General features: G+C 40.7%; 1 protein-coding gene across 1 annotated transcript in view; it reads left to right on the plus strand.

Moving 5' to 3' along the window:
• The window catches only part of Acbd3 (acyl-CoA binding domain containing 3), a 29754-nt gene extending 12972 nt beyond the window's left edge, over window positions 1-16782 (plus strand). The window contains exons 5-8 of the mRNA XM_041635389.1: window positions 28-202; window positions 7607-7793; window positions 9869-10153; window positions 14776-16782. Of these exons, the coding sequence (XP_041491323.1) occupies window positions 28-202; window positions 7607-7793; window positions 9869-10153; window positions 14776-14987 (859 nt within the window). The 3' untranslated portion in view covers window positions 14988-16782. The remainder of the gene's footprint in view (window positions 1-27; window positions 203-7606; window positions 7794-9868; window positions 10154-14775) is intronic.
• The last annotated feature ends 460 nt before the right edge of the window (window positions 16783-17242 follow it).

Consider the following 17242-nt stretch of genomic DNA (forward strand, 5'->3'; position numbering starts at 1 on the left):
CTGGCATGTATTTATTAATGTTTTTAGGCAGCAGATAATGGCAGCTTTAAACTCGCAGACTGCCGTGCAATTCCAGCAGTATGCAGCCCAGCAGTATCCAGGGAACTACGAGCAGCAGCAGATTCTCATCCGCCAGCTGCAGGAGCAGCACTATCAGCAGTACATGCAACAGTTGTATCAAGTTCAGCTTGCACAGCAACAGGTATGACAGCAGCTTTAGAGAAGGTGTTATGTTTCCATGGAACCCAGTTTCTTTCCTATCAGTTGCAAATGAATTTTGCATTAGCTAGCCTCTAAGGTATAAAGTAACTATTCAGTTTATCTTTTAGGCAGTCTATTTAGCATTATACTGACAGTTACAAGAGAAAATACAGGCTCTTGAACCTCCGAGGATGTACTTTTATATTGTTATGTTTATGTTTATATTGTTGTATGGGAGTTGTCTAGGTCTAGTGTCATAACAATGAGTCTGGTATGGACTGAAGTAGTGCCCCTGAAACTGTGAAGGCCTGGGTAGCTAGCCTTATTGTAAGAACATCCTTCAGGCAGAACATGCAGTGTCAAGGTCAGACAGCTTTGAGGGGTTTACTTCCCTCCCATAAGCCCATAGGCTAGTTCCTCAAAACTGGGCCAGATCCATTATAACTCATGACAGCATATATTCCTTCTCCAGCGTTCCATTCCTAAATATCGCTTCAACATTTAGAAAGCTTGGGCTGGAGAGGTGGCTCAGCTGTTAAAGGCTCGGCTCACAACCATATAGAAGGCAGTTTAAGTGAAAGACAGGGTACTTGGATTCTGTCCTGACTCTGCCATTATCATTGGATTTTCTGACATGTTACTATTGCTCTGATTTCCTGCTTGTTCTCAAGTTCTGTGAAAATAAGACACAAGAGCAAAGTTCCTGATCTCATGGGATTATAAAAGAAAGAGAATAGCTAGGTCTGGTGGTACAAACCTGTAATACCAGCTACCCGGGTGACTGAGAGTTCAGACTTATCTGGGCAACTTTAGAAGGACCCTATTTCCAAGTGGAAAAGGGAGAGAGATGGAGGGGAGTACCAGGGGGAGTAGAAAGATAAATTAATTGATTTATAAATGCTTACCATATTGGGCCATGATAGTTTTTGACAGACAAAATCAGCATGCACATGTTATTCATTATATAATAATAAATATTTTTTAGGAAGGTAAAACATTTTTAAATGAAATAACCCTTCTCCCCTATTTTTAGAAATCAGTGAGATATTAAAAGGCCCTAAAGATTGTATATAACCCATGAGAGCATCAGAAAGATACTAAACCATAGTTTAATAAGCATTTTTGAGAGATGCTTCTGCCTCTTCTATGGCCTGTTTCTACTTTAGTATTTTACCCTCCTCACTCCCCCCCCCTTTTTTTTCACTTAATAGGCAGTGAAATAATAACTTTGCTGTTACATACTGTCCTGGTCATAGGCCACTATCACTTTATGTGGAGGAAGTCATTCTGGTAGGATAAATCCAAGAAATGGAGTGATGGAATTAGAATCTCAGAATTAGTATGATCAAACTCTAATTGGTTGCTTCTGGGAATAGATGGGTACAATGAGCTACCTGAGAACTCAGCCTTACAGCTTCATAGCCACGTAAGTTCTTTTTTTTCTTTTTCTTTTAACAGTTACCAATGAATTTTACATAAAAGGGAGGAAGAAAGAATTTTACTGCTAAAGTATGAACTTTGATGAACTGCTGTGCCAGTGTCTGTTCTGCACCTTTCTGCTTTTGTTCTTAAGGCAGGGTCTTGTGTGGCTGAGGCTGAGACACACACTACCTCCCAGTGCTGGGGTTACAAAGCATGCACTGCCAACCCAAATCTTCCTGAGCTTTTTAAAACTTCTCCCAAAGTGTTTAGAGAGGGAGGAGAGAGAGAGAGTGCGCGCCATGTAAATAATTGCAGCCTACTCTGTGTATTAGATAAGAGTCCTGGGCAGTAGAATCCAGAAAAGGAAGTTTATTGATTTTACTGCAGAGTTTCAAGAATGCCTTCTACCATCATGTAATGTTTTGAATGTACTGACTTGTTTTGATTGTATTTATTTGTGATAGCTGGTGCTTTTTTTTTTTTAAACTAACCTTAGAAGTGATTTAGAGTCTAAGCCTTAGAGTATATTTTAATATGTTGTGTTTTGACTGGGTGATGGTGTCATATATCTTTTATTTTAGCACTTAGAAGACAGAGGCAGGTGGATCTTTGTGAGTTTGAGGCTAGCCTGGTCTACAAGAGGTAATTCCAGGGGGCTGGAGAGATGGCTCAGTGGTTAAGAGCATTGCCTGCTCTTCCAAAGGTCCTGAGTTCAGTTCCCGGCAACCACATGGTGGCTCACAACCATCTGGAATGAGGTCTGGTGACCTCTTCTGGCCTGCAGACATACACACAGACAGAATATTGTATACATAATAAATAAATAAATATTTAAAAAAAAAAAAAAGAGGTAATTCCAAGACAGCCAAGGAAACACAGAGAATCTCTTTCTTGAAAACCAAACACACAAAAGAAATACCGTGTTTTATATAGCAGCAGAGAGAGGTGTTTTTCCTTAGAAATGATTTCTTATATGAATTACCTGCATAGATAGGTCAACATACATGTCTCTCTTGATAATCCTGTAAATGTATGATTTAATATTTTTGTTAAAAGAGTAGCATCAATCCTTGGCCTTCTGGCAGAGGCTAAGTGTTTACAAAGGTGACTTATGCTGTCACCTGCTTTGTCCTTGACCTGACGAGGGCTGTGGGAGTGAAGAAGAGAAGCTGGGATTGAGTGCTGTGCTCTCAGATGGAGGCACTCCAGCAGCTGCGTGGAATTCAGTGCATTTATCATACACAGCAAAGTCAGCACCAGTCATTCAGGAGTTCTCCCCACACATCCCCAAATGCCAGCGAGTAGTTGTAGGGGTAAATTTCATATTTTCACAGTGCAGTATCCCATAGCATTAAAAACAAATACTCTTATTTGTGCCCCTTATAGATAGGCCTTACAAAATTAGCATTGAGGGGGCCAGACATGTGTGGCTTTAAACCCAGCACTCAAGAGGCAGAGGTAGGTGGATCTTTCTCTTGAGTTTCAGGCTAGCCAAGGTTGCATAGTGTGACCCTGTCTTTTTAATAAAAATAAATACATTTATTTTAGGGAAAGTTTTGTTTTGTTTTTGAGATAGGGTTTTTCTGTGTATCCCTGACTGTCCTGGAACTAGCTCTGTAAACCAGGCTGGCCTCGAACTTGCAGAGATACACCTGCCTCTGTCTCCTGAGTACTGAGATCAAGGGCCTATGCTACCATCGCCCAACTTTTTTTTTTCTTTAAGGAAAAGGTAGACTTTTTCATAAAGCACAAATTATATAATGAGGGGTGTGTGTGTGTGTGGTTTAAAGTAGGCAAAGCATATCTATAGTTATAAAGTCTGAAAATACTGTTGGAGAAGGTGTCTAGGGGAAGGAACTAGAGAGGTATAAATACCTTGGTATAAATAATTTCTCATTTTGGATGATGGTTGAATGGATATATTTGATATATGAAAGTTGATAAGTTATATTATATGAAAATATAATTTATGATTTGCACACTTCTATTTGAAATTGGGTCTCCTGTAGTCTAGGCTTGCCGCAAATTTACTGTGCAGCCAAGACTGACATTGAACATCTTATCTTCTTCCCCCCACCTCTTAGAGTTTTGGGATTACAGGCTTAGATGACCACACTTGTGGTGGGGAGTGAGTACAGGATTGTGTGCATGCTAGTAGTCACTGTGTTTTACATCTTTCTGCGTGTATATTATGATGCACTTTTAAGTTCCTCAAAAAGTTAGTAGCAGGTTAGAGAAATGGCTCACTGGATAAGAGCATGTACTGATTTTGTAGTTTCCAACCCCTAGATCAGGTGGCTCACAAACTGCCTATAACTCCAGATTCAGGAGATCCAGTTGGACCTCTGCAGGCATCCAGACTACATGTGCATACCCACCTAACTATATACAGTTAAAAACGAAATAAATCTTTTTTTAAGACACAATTTACTTATTAGGGTGTTTTGTTTGTTTGTTTTGGTTTGGTTTTGAGATAGTGTTTCTCTGTGTAACCCTAGATCTCCTGGAACTCAGTCTGTAAACCAGGCTGGCCTGGAACTCAGAGATCCTCCTACTTTGCTTCCTGAATACTGGGACTAAAGGCATGTGCCCAACTAACTCTCCATTCTGTTTCAGGACATTTAAAAAATGTTATTTATTTTATGTGTATATAAAGGAGAAGGTTACGCTTGCCATAGTATGCATATAGATATCAGAGAAGAACCTGCTGGAGCCAGTTTTCTCCTTCCATCATGTAGGTTCCAGAGTTCAGACTTAGGTCAGCCAGTTTGGTAGCAAACGCCCTTATTTGTTACCCTAGATTCATTTCTGTTGCTGCGATAAAACAGGGGCTTGTTTAGCTCACAGTTCCCTTTGGGAAAATCACAGCGGCAGGAGCTGGAGGCAGCTGGGCATGTCACCTCCACAGTCAAGAGAGGGAACAGTGAGTACATCGTTATTGCTTTCAGGGCTGGAGAGGTGGCTCAGCAGTTAAGAGCATTGGAAGCTCTTCCAGTGGTCCTGAATTCAGTTCCCAACAACCACATGGTGGCTTACAACCATCTATAATGAGATCTGATGCCCTCTTCTGGCATGCAAGTGTACATGCAGATAGAGCACCATATATATAAAATAATAATTAATCTTAAAAAAATAATAAGTTATTGCTTTCCTCTGGGTTTTTTAACTCACACCGTTCAGGATCCCCTGCCTCAGGAGTAGTGCTGCCCACAGTGGGCTGGGTCACATCAACTGATGAAATAAAGACAGCTTCTCACAGACATTCCCACAGCCCAATCCAATATAAAGAGTGTTTTGTTGAGACTTTCTTCCTAGCAGATTCTAGATTATTGACAAAACTAACTTGTATGGTGAGTCAGTTTTCCAGCCCTCAGTAAACAATTTTTTTCTGGAAGATTTATTTATGTGTATGGGTGTTTTACCTGAATGTATGTCTATGCATATATATGTGCCTGCTTCCTGCATAGGCCAGAAGAGGTCATCAGAACCCTGAAACTCAAGTTGTGGATGCTTGCGAGCCCTATGTGATTCTGGGAACTGAACCTAGGTCTTTTTTAAGAGTAGTCAGTGCTGTTAGCCGCTGAACTGTCTCTCCAGCTCTTATAATCGAATACATACTAGCTTGATAGTCTGTATGCTGAGGAGTGACCACAGTGAAGTAGTGTGTCTTTGTTCTCCATAAATAAGCCATTGTATTTAAGTACAGAAAACTCTGTGCAATAAGAACACTGCAATTTATAGCATAAAATAATCTTGGACTTGAGCCAAGGTGTATGAGGCAGCATTCATTGGTATTGTGTGTCAAGGCAGCCATGGGCAAGAGTGTATGTGTTGTGTATTCAGAACCAATGTTGTGTGGAAGTTGCCTTGATGCAGAGGAGTTGAGCACTGTCAGAAACACCTTGGATTTATTATACTTTGATTTGGAATGAATTTGTAGTCCTTGTGCATTCGGAAACCTTGTACTCTTGCCAGATTTTTGCGACTTCCCACATTCAGTTATGTGGCCCCAGTATGGGTTTGTAACACAGTTTAAAAAGCTGGGTGCTAGGCAAGTGCTGTACCACGGAGATCTATATTCTCAGCCTTTTTATACTTTAAGACAGGGTCTCACTAAGGTGCCGTGGTAGGCATAGACCTCATTCAGTATCTCAGCCTGTTCCTGAACTTGCAGTCTTCCTGCCTCAGCGTTCTGAGTATCTAGAGTTAATGACCCATGCCATGGCATAGCAAATTTCCTTTCTTTGTACTTTCTCTTTCCCTGCATTGAGATATAGATCAATCTGGCTTCAAGCTCAAGGAGGCTTCATTCTCCTATGTGCTGGGATTGTAGCATGTACCACTGTACCCAGGCTACTATAAAATATTAAGTGAGGAAATACTTTGACCTCTAAACCCTTCTTACCCTTCTTTTTTCTTTTTTCTTTTTTTTTTCTTTTTTTCTTTTCTCGAGACAGGGCTTCTCTGTAGTTTTGGAGCCTGTCCTGGAACTAGCTTGTGTAGACCAGGCTGGCCTCGAACTCACAGAGATCCGCCTGCCTCTGCCTCCCGAGTGCTGGGATTAAAGGCTTGCGCCACCACCACATGGCTCCCTTCATTATTTTAGACCAGTGTTTTTGCAGTGTGATTGACAGTTTTATTAAATTTTAGTTAGAGCCTGAGGGTATGATTCAGTGGATGAGCACCTGCTGAGGCTAATAGTACTGGGTTTGGTCTCTTAACACCCTAAAATCTAAATTTTAAAAAAAATTAAATTTGTGTTCATGCTCTTTTGTGAGTATTTATTTCCATCCATATTAGAATAGTTGTCCATATATGAGGGTTTAGTTTGTTACTGTAGACAGCTGTCATGTTCGGCAATTACACAGCTTCTGTGTCAGTGAATCTTCTGTGGTCGTTTGTTTCTTTGAAGTATGATTTTTCTAATTTTAATTTTCAGTAGTTGAAGGTGAGGATGGGGCGGTTCAAGTGGTTGGTTTGTTGTTGTTGCTGCTGCTATTGTTGTTTGCCACTTCAGCCTCTGAGTGCTGTGCTGGGTATAAGCATTCTTAGCATGCCCAATTTTGTAGTTTGAAAGACAGGTTTCAGTGTGTAGCCCTGGTTGGCCTGGCATTCACTGTGTAGACTAGGCTCGCCTCAAACTCACAGAGATCTACCTGAGTGCAGGGGTTAATGACATATGCCATTATGCCCTGTGTATAGTTGAATTTTATTTTAAAAAGAAAGGGGGGGGGGATTAGAGAGATGGCTCAGCAGTTAAGAGCACTGACTGCTCTTCCAGAGGTCCTAAGTTCAATTCCCAGCAACCACATGGTAGCACACAACCATCTATAATGAGATCTGGTGCCCTCTTCTGGCATGCAGGCATACATGTAGGCAGAACACTGTATATATAATAAATAAATAAATCCAAGGAAGGGAGAGAGAGAAACATTTTCTTCTACTCAATTTTAAGAAAAAAAAATACACACACACACACACACACACAGATATACATACACGTATATAGCACTGTTAGGCATGGTGGCATATGCCCTTAATCTCAACACTCAGGAGGCAGTGGCATGTTACTATACTTAATTTTGCCTTTAGTAATTTTGTTTTGTTTTGTTTTTTGTTTTTCGAGACAGGGTTTCTCTGTAGCTTTGGAGCCTGTCCTGGAACTAGCTCTTGTAGACCAGGCTGGCCTCGAACTCACAGCTATCCTCCTGCCTCTGCCTTCCAAGTGCTGGGATTAAAGGCATGCGCCACCACCACCCGGCTGCCTTTAGTAATTTTATTTGAGATTGATAGTTTAATCATGTTTAGATATCAGTTGGTATTATACTAATATTTATTATAGATATGATTAAAAAACTGGCAAAAGTTGATTAGTAATTTCTTAGAATGCTTTAGTGTAGAGCAAATGTATGACATCAGACTTCATGTCTAGGCAAATGTTAGCCTTTCTGATGAGAGTGTTTTAATTTTTTCTCAATTTTAGGCAGCATTACAGAAGCAACAGGAAGTAGCAGTGGCTGGGGCTTCATTGCCTGCATCATCAAAAGTGAATGCAGCTGGAGCAGGTGATATGATGTCAGTTAATGGGCAGGCCAAAACCCACACTGTCAGTTCCGAGAAAGAAACTGAGCCAGAAGTGGCAGAAGAAGCCTTGGAAAATGGACCAAAAGGTATAGTTTAGCACATGTGTTTGTCCGTCCAAATGTCATTCCCTAGACCTCATGAAGAGCAAAAATCAGGAAGACAGGCTGACTAGCTCTTGAGAGCACTTACATGTGTATGAGAATCCAACACACCTTTACTCTTGAATCTGAATCTGATGCTCCTGTTGACATAGACAGAAGATCAGGGCTTGGGATAGATGTTCATTGCTTAACACTCACAAAGCCCTGGGTTCAGTTTGAAGCTCCACCTAAAGCTACCTGTTGTCCTAGCAGAGATCTGTTGCTGTGAACATCTGCCAAATTCACCAGTTACAGCTTCTATTTTTGTGAATATTCTGTGACCATTCGTTTCCTTGAAGTATAATTTTTTCTGATTTTAATTTTAAGCAAGTGGGAGGGAGAGGAAAATGAGAGGAGGGGAGGAGGTGGAAATTTTTAAGTAAAAATAAATTTAAAAAAATAAAAACAAAAAAAAACTTTTTAAAAAATTTTAAGCAGGTGATGGTGGGGGAGATTCAAATGTTTTGTTTTGGTTTGTTTTTTTTTCACTTCAGCCTCTGAGTGCCATGCTGGGTATAAGCATAGTTAGACAAGGAAGATTTCTGAAACCCATTCTGCTCTTCCTTGACCTTTTAGAACAAGTAACAGAGAAACAGCTTCAGGAAAGACCTTCTTTGGTCTTACCAAGCGTTTGTTTCACCTTGGTTTATTCTGTATATGTATGTGTATACCATGAGGTCAGAAGAGAACTTAGAAACTTGTTCTCTCTCTCTGCCATGTGGAGTCTGACGAATAACCTCAAGTTACCAAGCTTGGTGGCAAAGTGTCTTCACCTGCTCAAGCATCTCATTGGACTTTGGTTTGGTTTGGTTTTTGAGACAGGCTCACTATGTAGCCCTGACTGGCCTCCAGCTCAGAAATGTAGCGAGCTGTGTGGAATCACACCTGATGGAGATGTATAATCAACTCCTGAGATGGCTAAGGCCTGACCTATGCTATGATCACGCAGTGATTATCAGCTGCTTGCATATGCGTGAACCTATAGGCAGTGCCCACCTGGCAATCCAGGGTTGGCAGCCCATGCCTGCTTAAGGGCTGGGAGAGGTTTGCCCGGAGAGGGAAAAGGAGGGAGAGGGAGAGAGAGAGAGAGAGAGAGAGAGAGAGAGAAGAAAAAGGAGAAAGAGAGAAAGTGAATAAAGTCCTGGAATAAAACTGCAGTGAGAAGAGCTCCGGTGTGTCACACGTCATCCTTGCGGGACGAGGTGGGGCGCGACACAGAAAGATCTGTCTGCCTCTGCCACAAAGTTGGTGTTGGGATTGAAGGCATGCGCCACAACTGTTGTTTTGAGACAGCTCAGTGTGGCCTTAAACTCACTATGTAGCTGAAGATGTCTTTGAACTCCAGATCCTAGTTTATGTAGTGCTAGTGATTGAACCCGGGGATTTCTGAGTACCAGGCAAGCACTCTCAATTGAGCTACATCCCCAGCCCTCCCAGTGTTTACAAATGGAAGGGAATCTTTTTGTTAGTAAATTTGACTAACTTAACTGGAAAGCCTGCTGAGTCCTGCAGTACACATGAGTATTGCTCAGTAACAAAACATTTGTCCTTTCCGTGTGGTTCTAAGATTGTCCAGGATTTTCTCTTTCTCATAGGCTCTTTTCAGAAATGCCCTTAGAGCCTCAGGATGCTCAGAAACTAAAACTTTTCAACAGATAGACCGAAATGAAAGTAGAATGTTAAGCCAGGCAGTGGTGGCGCACACTTTTAATCCCAGCTGAAGCAGGTGGATCTCTGTGAGTTCAAGGCCAGCCTAGTCTACTGAGCAAGTTCCAGAACAGGCTCCAAAGCTACACAGAGAAACCCTGTCTCGAGGTGTGAGAGAGTAGACTGTTAGGAAAAATCACTTATAAGGTATGATGACCTCTGAGTAGATGTTGGGTCCTATAATAACCTGAGAGACTTTTCTATTCCCCTCCATCTTTGGTTGAGTTGTGTGCCATTGGTGTCAGAACACAGGTAGCCCTGTGCAGATGTAAGAACATTTTCTCTTCAGCTTTTGTAAATCCTGTTGCCTTTAGAATCTCTTCCAGTGATTGCCGCTCCATCCATGTGGACAAGACCACAGATCAAAGACTTCAAAGAGAAGATTCGGCAGGATGCAGATTCTGTGATTACAGTACGCCGAGGAGAAGTGGTCACTGTTCGAGTCCCCACTCATGAAGAAGGATCATACCTCTTCTGGGAATTTGCTACAGACAGTTATGACATTGGATTTGGGGTTTATTTTGAATGGACAGACTCTCCAAATGCTGCCGTCAGTGTGCATGTCAGCGAGTCCAGTGACGACGACGAGGAGGAAGAAGGTAGGGCTTTGTCCATACGCAGTAGCTACTGAGTATACTTCCTGCCAAGTACTTCAGGATGGGGATATTCCATTCAGTAGTAGGATGTTCACTGAAAGACCAGTCTCTCACAAAAGAAGGCCCTGAGCATGAATTTCTCTAAATGCTAAAAATCTATTTGGCAGTATGTTATTTTATTACTTTCTGGGTGATGTTTTTCTTACAGCCTTGTACATTGACAAGTTGAATATATGAAATCACTTTGAGATTTGTTGTATATTTTGTTTAAAACAGGATCTTGCTTTGTTGCCCGAGTTGTTCTTGAATTGGTGGTCTCAGACAGTCCTCTGCCTCAGCATTCCCAGTAGCTAGAACTGCCAGTGGAGTGCCGCCATGCCCCATTTTGAATATTTGAAAGACCACATAAGAATTCTTGTCAACAAAGGAATTTATTTGAATTTACTTTTTGATAATAGCATTTTTGTTTATTTTAGTCCCAAGTGCTGATAGATTATAGGCATGAACAACCACAGCTGGCTTTTCCTCTCCTGTGTTTCCTTTTTTTGTTTGTTTTGAGAAGGGGTGAGACAGGGTTCCACACAGCCAGCGCTGACTTTTAGTTACTCTGTAGTCAAGGATGGCCTTGAACTTCCCAAACTCGGGTAGAACAGTTGTGTGTGAGTGAAGAAAACTCAGCTGAATGCCCCGTTAAGCACACCAGCTGCTCTTCCCTCTGGAAACACTGTCACAAGAGTGACTTCTTGTTTCATCTCAGTAGACAGAATTGGGAGTTTTGAAAGACCTTAGTGACCATCTTGTTTAGGAAATAAGTTAAACGATGCATTGATCTTTGAAAAGCTGCTCTCCTTAATTTTGTTAGCTGGAAAAGCCAGGACATGTGACATACAAGACAAGCATGTCCTTGCTGACCAGATGTAGATGTAGACACAGGGACTCTAGTGCCCAGCCCATGGGAGTGGAAGATCTCTTTGATTCCATCTCTGAAGACTATCTGATCTGTCAGGTGACTTGGGAGTAGTCCTTGTTAAGAGTACTGTAGTGTTTCATGACAGTTGTATTAAAATTGGTTTGAAACTATTCATGGAAGTACATGGAATGGACATGAGTCCATATGACTTTAAAAATAGATCATTCTTGGGGCTGGAGAGATGGCTTAGCCGTTAAGAGCCCTGACTTCTCTCTCAGAGGATCCAAGTTCAAGGTTCAAGCTTAGCAGCTTACAACTGTCTGTAATTCCAGTACCAGGGGATCCCACATTCACACAGACATACATGCAGGTAAAACACCAGTGCACATAAAATAAAGATTAATTAATTAATTAAAATAGACTGCTCTTAATCACATTGCATACTTTGACACCACTGAGGTCACATAAGGGAGCATATAGAGGAGTTAGACCATAAGCATTTCTTGAAAGTCATTTATCACGTGGTTTAACAGTTTATGCTAGTCAGTCTGTCTTGTTCTGTACCATTTTCTGTATGAACCGTCAGAGTGTCCCAGGAATTTCTGTACCTCCTTCAGACTGACAGTCATCCCAGAAGATTCAAGTCCTTAATTATATCACAGGTCCAGGTTTGACCTGGTGAATATCAAAACATTTGCTGCTTTGTCTTGCTTTTTTGTTTTGTTTTGTTTTGTTTGTTTGATTGATTTGTTTTTGTTTTTAAGGCTAGGTGTCACCATATTGCCCTGGTTACTCTAGAACTCATCATGTAAACCAGGCTGACCTCAAACTCAAAGAAATCTACCTGCATCTGCCTCCCAAGTGCTGGGATTAAAATGTGCACCACCACCTCTGACTTGGCATTATGTTGTTTTTAAGATTTTTTTTTTAAACTGGGCATTGGTGGCGCACACCTTTAATACTAGCACCCTGGAGGCAGATCTCTGTAAGTTCAGTCTACAAGAACTAGTTCCAGGACAGGCTCCAAAGCCACAGAGAAACCCTGTCTTGAAAAATCTTTTTTTTTTTTTAAGCCGGGCAGTAGTGGCCCATACCTTTAATTCCAGCATTCAGGGGACAGAGTCAGACAGATCTCTGTGAGTTTGAGACCAACCTGGTCTACAGAGTTAGTTCCAGGACAACCAGGGATAAACAAAGAAACCCTGTTTCAAAGAAACAAAAATAATAATAAAATAATAAAAATTAAAGTAAAATGCAGCACTCATAAAGGAGACCCAAATAAAACTTGCTTTACCACAGCAGTGCCTTCAATTAAATGTCTTTTTTGTTGAGCTGGAAAAAAAGCTCAGTGGTTAAGATTTTTTAATCTAGTGAGTTGGAGGCCAGGCTGGTCTACAGAGTGAATTCCAGGACAGCCAGGGCTACATGGAGAAACCGTATCTCAAACCCACCCCCCCCAAAAAAAAGAAAGAAAGAAAAAGAAAAACCAGAGTTTGCGTTTTTCTGAAAGAGCTTTGTGACCGTTATAAGAGTCTTGCTGAGGGGTATTTTCAGTGGTAGGGCTTGTGTTCCCTGTAAACAAGATCCCCAGCACTGCAGAAACCAAAATGGACAAGAGACAAAGTCATTTCTTGGCTCTGGCCAGATGTGATTGCTCTCACTGTAATCTCAGCCCTGAAGAGACTGAGGTTGAAAGATCATTCATTATATGTTTGAGGCTAGCTTGGGCTATATTGTGAATTCCAGTTCGGCCTGAGCTAAAAGAGACTATGTCTCACAAAGCTAAGGAGAAAGGGCTGGAGAGGTGGCGTTAACAGCATTCTCTTTTGTATAGGGGACCAACGCTTGATCCCCAGCATCCACATGGTTGTTTACAAGTGCCCATAACTGTAGTTCCAGAAGAACCAGTGTCTTCTTCTGTCCTCTGCGGGCACCAGGCATGCATACTCTGTACATGTATACATGCAGGTCAAAAGTCTGTGCGCATAAAATAAATAAATCTGTTTTAAAAAAAGAAGAAGGAAGAAAATTATATTGCTCTGGGGTTTCGTGGTTGATGTTCTTTCCCTTTGCCCATTAGAGATTTTTAAAAAAATTACTTCCTACTTTCTGTTCTGAACCCCTAGCTGATAAGTTTGGGAGTTATTGACATTGGTACAATAACTGTTAAAGAGGCTGGAGTGATGGATGGCTCAGGCACTTCCTGCTCTTGCAGAGGGCTCAGGTTCAGTTCCCAACACTGGTGTGGCTCAGAACTGCCTACAGCTCCAGTTTCAGGGATTCTGACACTGCCTTCTGGCCTCACATACCTCACAAGCAAGGCACACACATAAATAAAAATTGAAATATAAGGAAATTTTAAGGTTAGATAAGTAACTGGTGAGGCCTGTCTGGTCTTCAGAGCAAATTCCAGCAAAGGCGCCAAAGCTACACAGAGAAATCCTATCTCAAAAATCGAACAACCAAACTGGTAAAAGATAGCTGAAATCCTTGACCTTAGCTCTACTTTGTGTGTTCCAAAGGGAACGTGACATTGCCTACCCATATACCATTCCTGGAACTCACTTTGTAAACCAGGCCTGCCTCAGTTTCCCTTGTGCTGGAATTACAGATATTGAGTCACTATGTCTGGATCTCCTACCCTTTTTTTTTCCAGCTTTTATTTTATTTTTACTTATTATTTATTTATTTGTTATGTGTGTAGTGTTCTGCCAGCATGTATTTCTGCATGCTTGAAGAGGGCACCAGATTTCATTAGAGATGGTTGTGAGCCACCATGTGGTTACTGGGAATTGAACTCAAGACCTCTGGAAGAACAGCCAATGTTCTTAACAGTTAAACCATCTCTCCAGCCCCCAATGTATTTATCTCAACCATTGATAATGGTAAATTTGTATTTATTCAGATTTTTTATTTTTTTACCTAATGTTCCAAGATCTATTCCAAGGTGCCTGCCACATAATATGATTGGTCCTATTTTCCTTAAATTCCCCTTGAGAATTTCTCACACTTTTAAAAATCTGACTATTAATAGATGCTGCAAGGGTTCCCTCTGTTGTGTTATAACCTAGTAGTCTTTTGTCTTCTGTACTGGCGTGCTCTTGACCTATTTTCCTTGAGGTTGTTTATATTTAATATTTTAGACTGAGACAATTTGGCATAATTATCTCATTCTTACAAGATGTGTTTCTTTCCTAATTTGATATTATAGCCCAGACAACTATTAGCAGTGACAGTCTACTCAGAGCTGATGTTTTATCCCCTTGTATCTGTCATCTCTGTGTTAGACCCCTCTCTGAACCCTTCTCTACCAGAGTTTTATATTAAGATAATACAGAAACAGTAGTCTGCCTAGGCTTCCCTCCACCATTTCTGAAATGAAGGTGACCTCATTGTGAAAGAAATCAGCAGAGCATTGTCTTTGGTGTTGCATGAGCAAGCTAGTTTTATATAAGTAGGAGTTCAGAACCGGATGGATATGGAATAGGAACAGTAAGGCTAGGAGATGTGAACAGTAGTAACAAAAGGGCCAGGTTGTCACTACCCTGGATTCCCAGAGCCCAGCAGCTGTTCACAGTGGAGGTCAGAGTTGGAGACTGACTTAAGTCCTAACAGCCAATTTCTCAGAGAATGTAGTTTCATTGCTTGATGAGTAAGGTGGTTTTCCTGGACCTATCGTTTGACTTGTGTCTGTTTTTTTCTCACTTTCTCACAGAAAATGTTACTTCTGAAGAGAAAGCTAAAAAGAATGCCAACAAGCCTCTGCTGGATGAGATTGTGCCTGTGTACCGGCGGGACTGTCATGAGGAAGTGTATGCAGGCAGCCACCAGTATCCAGGGAGGGGAGTCTATCTCCTCAAGTTTGATAACTCCTACTCTTTGTGGAGGTCCAAGTCAGTCTACTACAGAGTCTATTATACTAGATAAAGCAGATGTTACAGAGTCTGGAGTCTAAGGTTGGGCAGAAGATGACATTTAGTTTCTTTTGACTTTTGTGGCACATTGGAGTCGGTGTTTACCCTCTTGATCTTGTTGCGATGGTTTATGAACTCTTGCTGGGAACCAGGATTTCCTGAGACTCTTTAGCATTGATGCTGTGAGGTTAAAAGCGGCTCTGAAGACTCATCTAGGCCTTGGGTGCTGACCAACAGAGCCTCTAGTGGATTTTGGAGGTGTGTGAGCTACGTGGTAAATATTCAGTCTCCATAATAAATGGCCCAGCGTCGACCGGACCTGGCTGCTGGTTAGTCCTTTGCTGTCAGCTCTGCGTGTTCTCCCAGAGCCCACAGTTACAGCTCTGTTGGGATTGCTTCTCTTGTACTCTACATCAGCTTTGACTGAATGAAGCTCAACAATTTGAAACTTTAAAACTCAAGACTTCACAGATTATAGTAGGAAAAGAAATGGCCTCCACTTGGTCTTACCTGAGTGACCCAGGTTGTTTTTGCTTTCTATACAGCTGTTTAGTTAGTTATGTTACAGAGAATTATTTTCTGAGAATCTTAAACTTAGAACATTCAAACTCAGTAGATGATTGACATGGAAAGACAGATAAACACCTCAGTATCCTTCTACCAGGTCCCTCAGACTCTCAGGCCTTTTCTTCCATTTGCTATTCACACTACTGGTAACATAACTAGTTAATTTTGTTTTGGTACAGCTTTATGAAACATCTCAAATTGAAGTTATTTTCTGTAAAAAACATACAGCCAGTTTTATGAACTCAAATTGACACCTACTGAATTAAAATATGCAAAATCACTTTAATGCAATTCAGCATTTGAGGAGTACCATTGCATTAATAGAAAATCACTGCCAGGGACAGTCCAAATTTTTTTCTATTTATTATTAGGGCACAAACTTCACAATCCCAGTTTGGAATTACACACTAGAGAAAATGGAAAGTTCATAGCCTGTGCTTAAATGTTAGAGCTTTACTCTGTGTTATATCTTACTGGTGGGGAAAGGTACATCTTTGGTTTTCTTAGGAAAAGAAGTCCACATTATTATTTCCAATTTGTGAAAGTGGTTAAGCACCCAGAGAGAAGGCGGTATAGATAGGTATGGCAAAGACAGTGTCTGCCTTGTGTCATTTGTCACAAAAACCCCTTAGGTTTAATTTTCACACCACGGATCCGTTGGCTAGCTGCAGTGTGCACAGTTCACTACATCCAGGCTATTTGAGGTTTTCATATGCTGCATTTGTTTGTTTTTAATACCTGGTTTCATAGATATTTAATTCTGTTCTCTTTTGGTTGTTAAGAAACTGGATTGTTTTCTCCTAACCAGTGCTTAATCTGTGTTTTTGAATTTTGATTTGAAGTAGTCGAATGTCTATGCTGTTACATCCAGAATATTCATTAGGCTGCCCCACAGCTCTTATGTATATATAGAAACCACAGAGTTAGGATTTTTTTAATGAAAAAGTACTGTATTTAAAATGTAAAATAAACTTTTAAAAAGCAGGCACTAATATATATTTCTTTCAGCCTTTGATTACAATTTTGTCCTTGCACATGTTAAGATAAATTATCTTCTAAAAATATTGTTCTTGGGAGCAGTGTATATCACTTTACATAGCAGTGTCTGTCACATGTTCATATCCGAACAGTTTGGTTCTAAACTTTTTTATCGCCTTTGGCCGTTGATTAGTACCGTATAAGTGCGATTTCAAAAGATCTTGAAAGTAATATATTTAATCAATTAAAATGTTTATCTGTAACTTGTTGATGTTTCTATTCCCTGAAGCATTTAACTGTCTTTTTTCATTTAGATAAAATAAGAAGAAATGCCTTAGATGCTTTTTTCTGTTGAACTCGTTGAAAAATACCAAACTCTTTCTGATTAGCTACTTTTCCCTGTGAGTTATAACAGATTTTAAATTGTCCAGGCTTGACAAGATGTGTTGGAGTTTCATCCTGCAGACGACCAGGTTATAAAGTTACTTTCCAGAGCTGCCCTGGGTGACCTTGCTGTGGCATGGGGTGACAGTCTATTTTATAATGGCTCCTGGGGTGTGTAGCCTCTAATTGGGACAGGTGGTTACAGAGCTTAAGATCACACTGGATGCAAGGTCCAGAGATTGTTTTTAGTTTCTGTTTATTGATTTTTGTTTAATTTTTCTTTTGAAATTTGGAGAGACTGAATGAGATGACTATCTTGATCCCTATGCTGTGTGGTGT

The sequence above is a fragment of the Microtus oregoni genome, unplaced genomic scaffold (genome assembly GCF_018167655.1).
Source record: "Microtus oregoni isolate MIOR12 unplaced genomic scaffold, Mior012 000047F_ref0000412, whole genome shotgun sequence".
NCBI classification, from domain to species: domain Eukaryota; kingdom Metazoa; phylum Chordata; class Mammalia; order Rodentia; family Cricetidae; genus Microtus; species Microtus oregoni.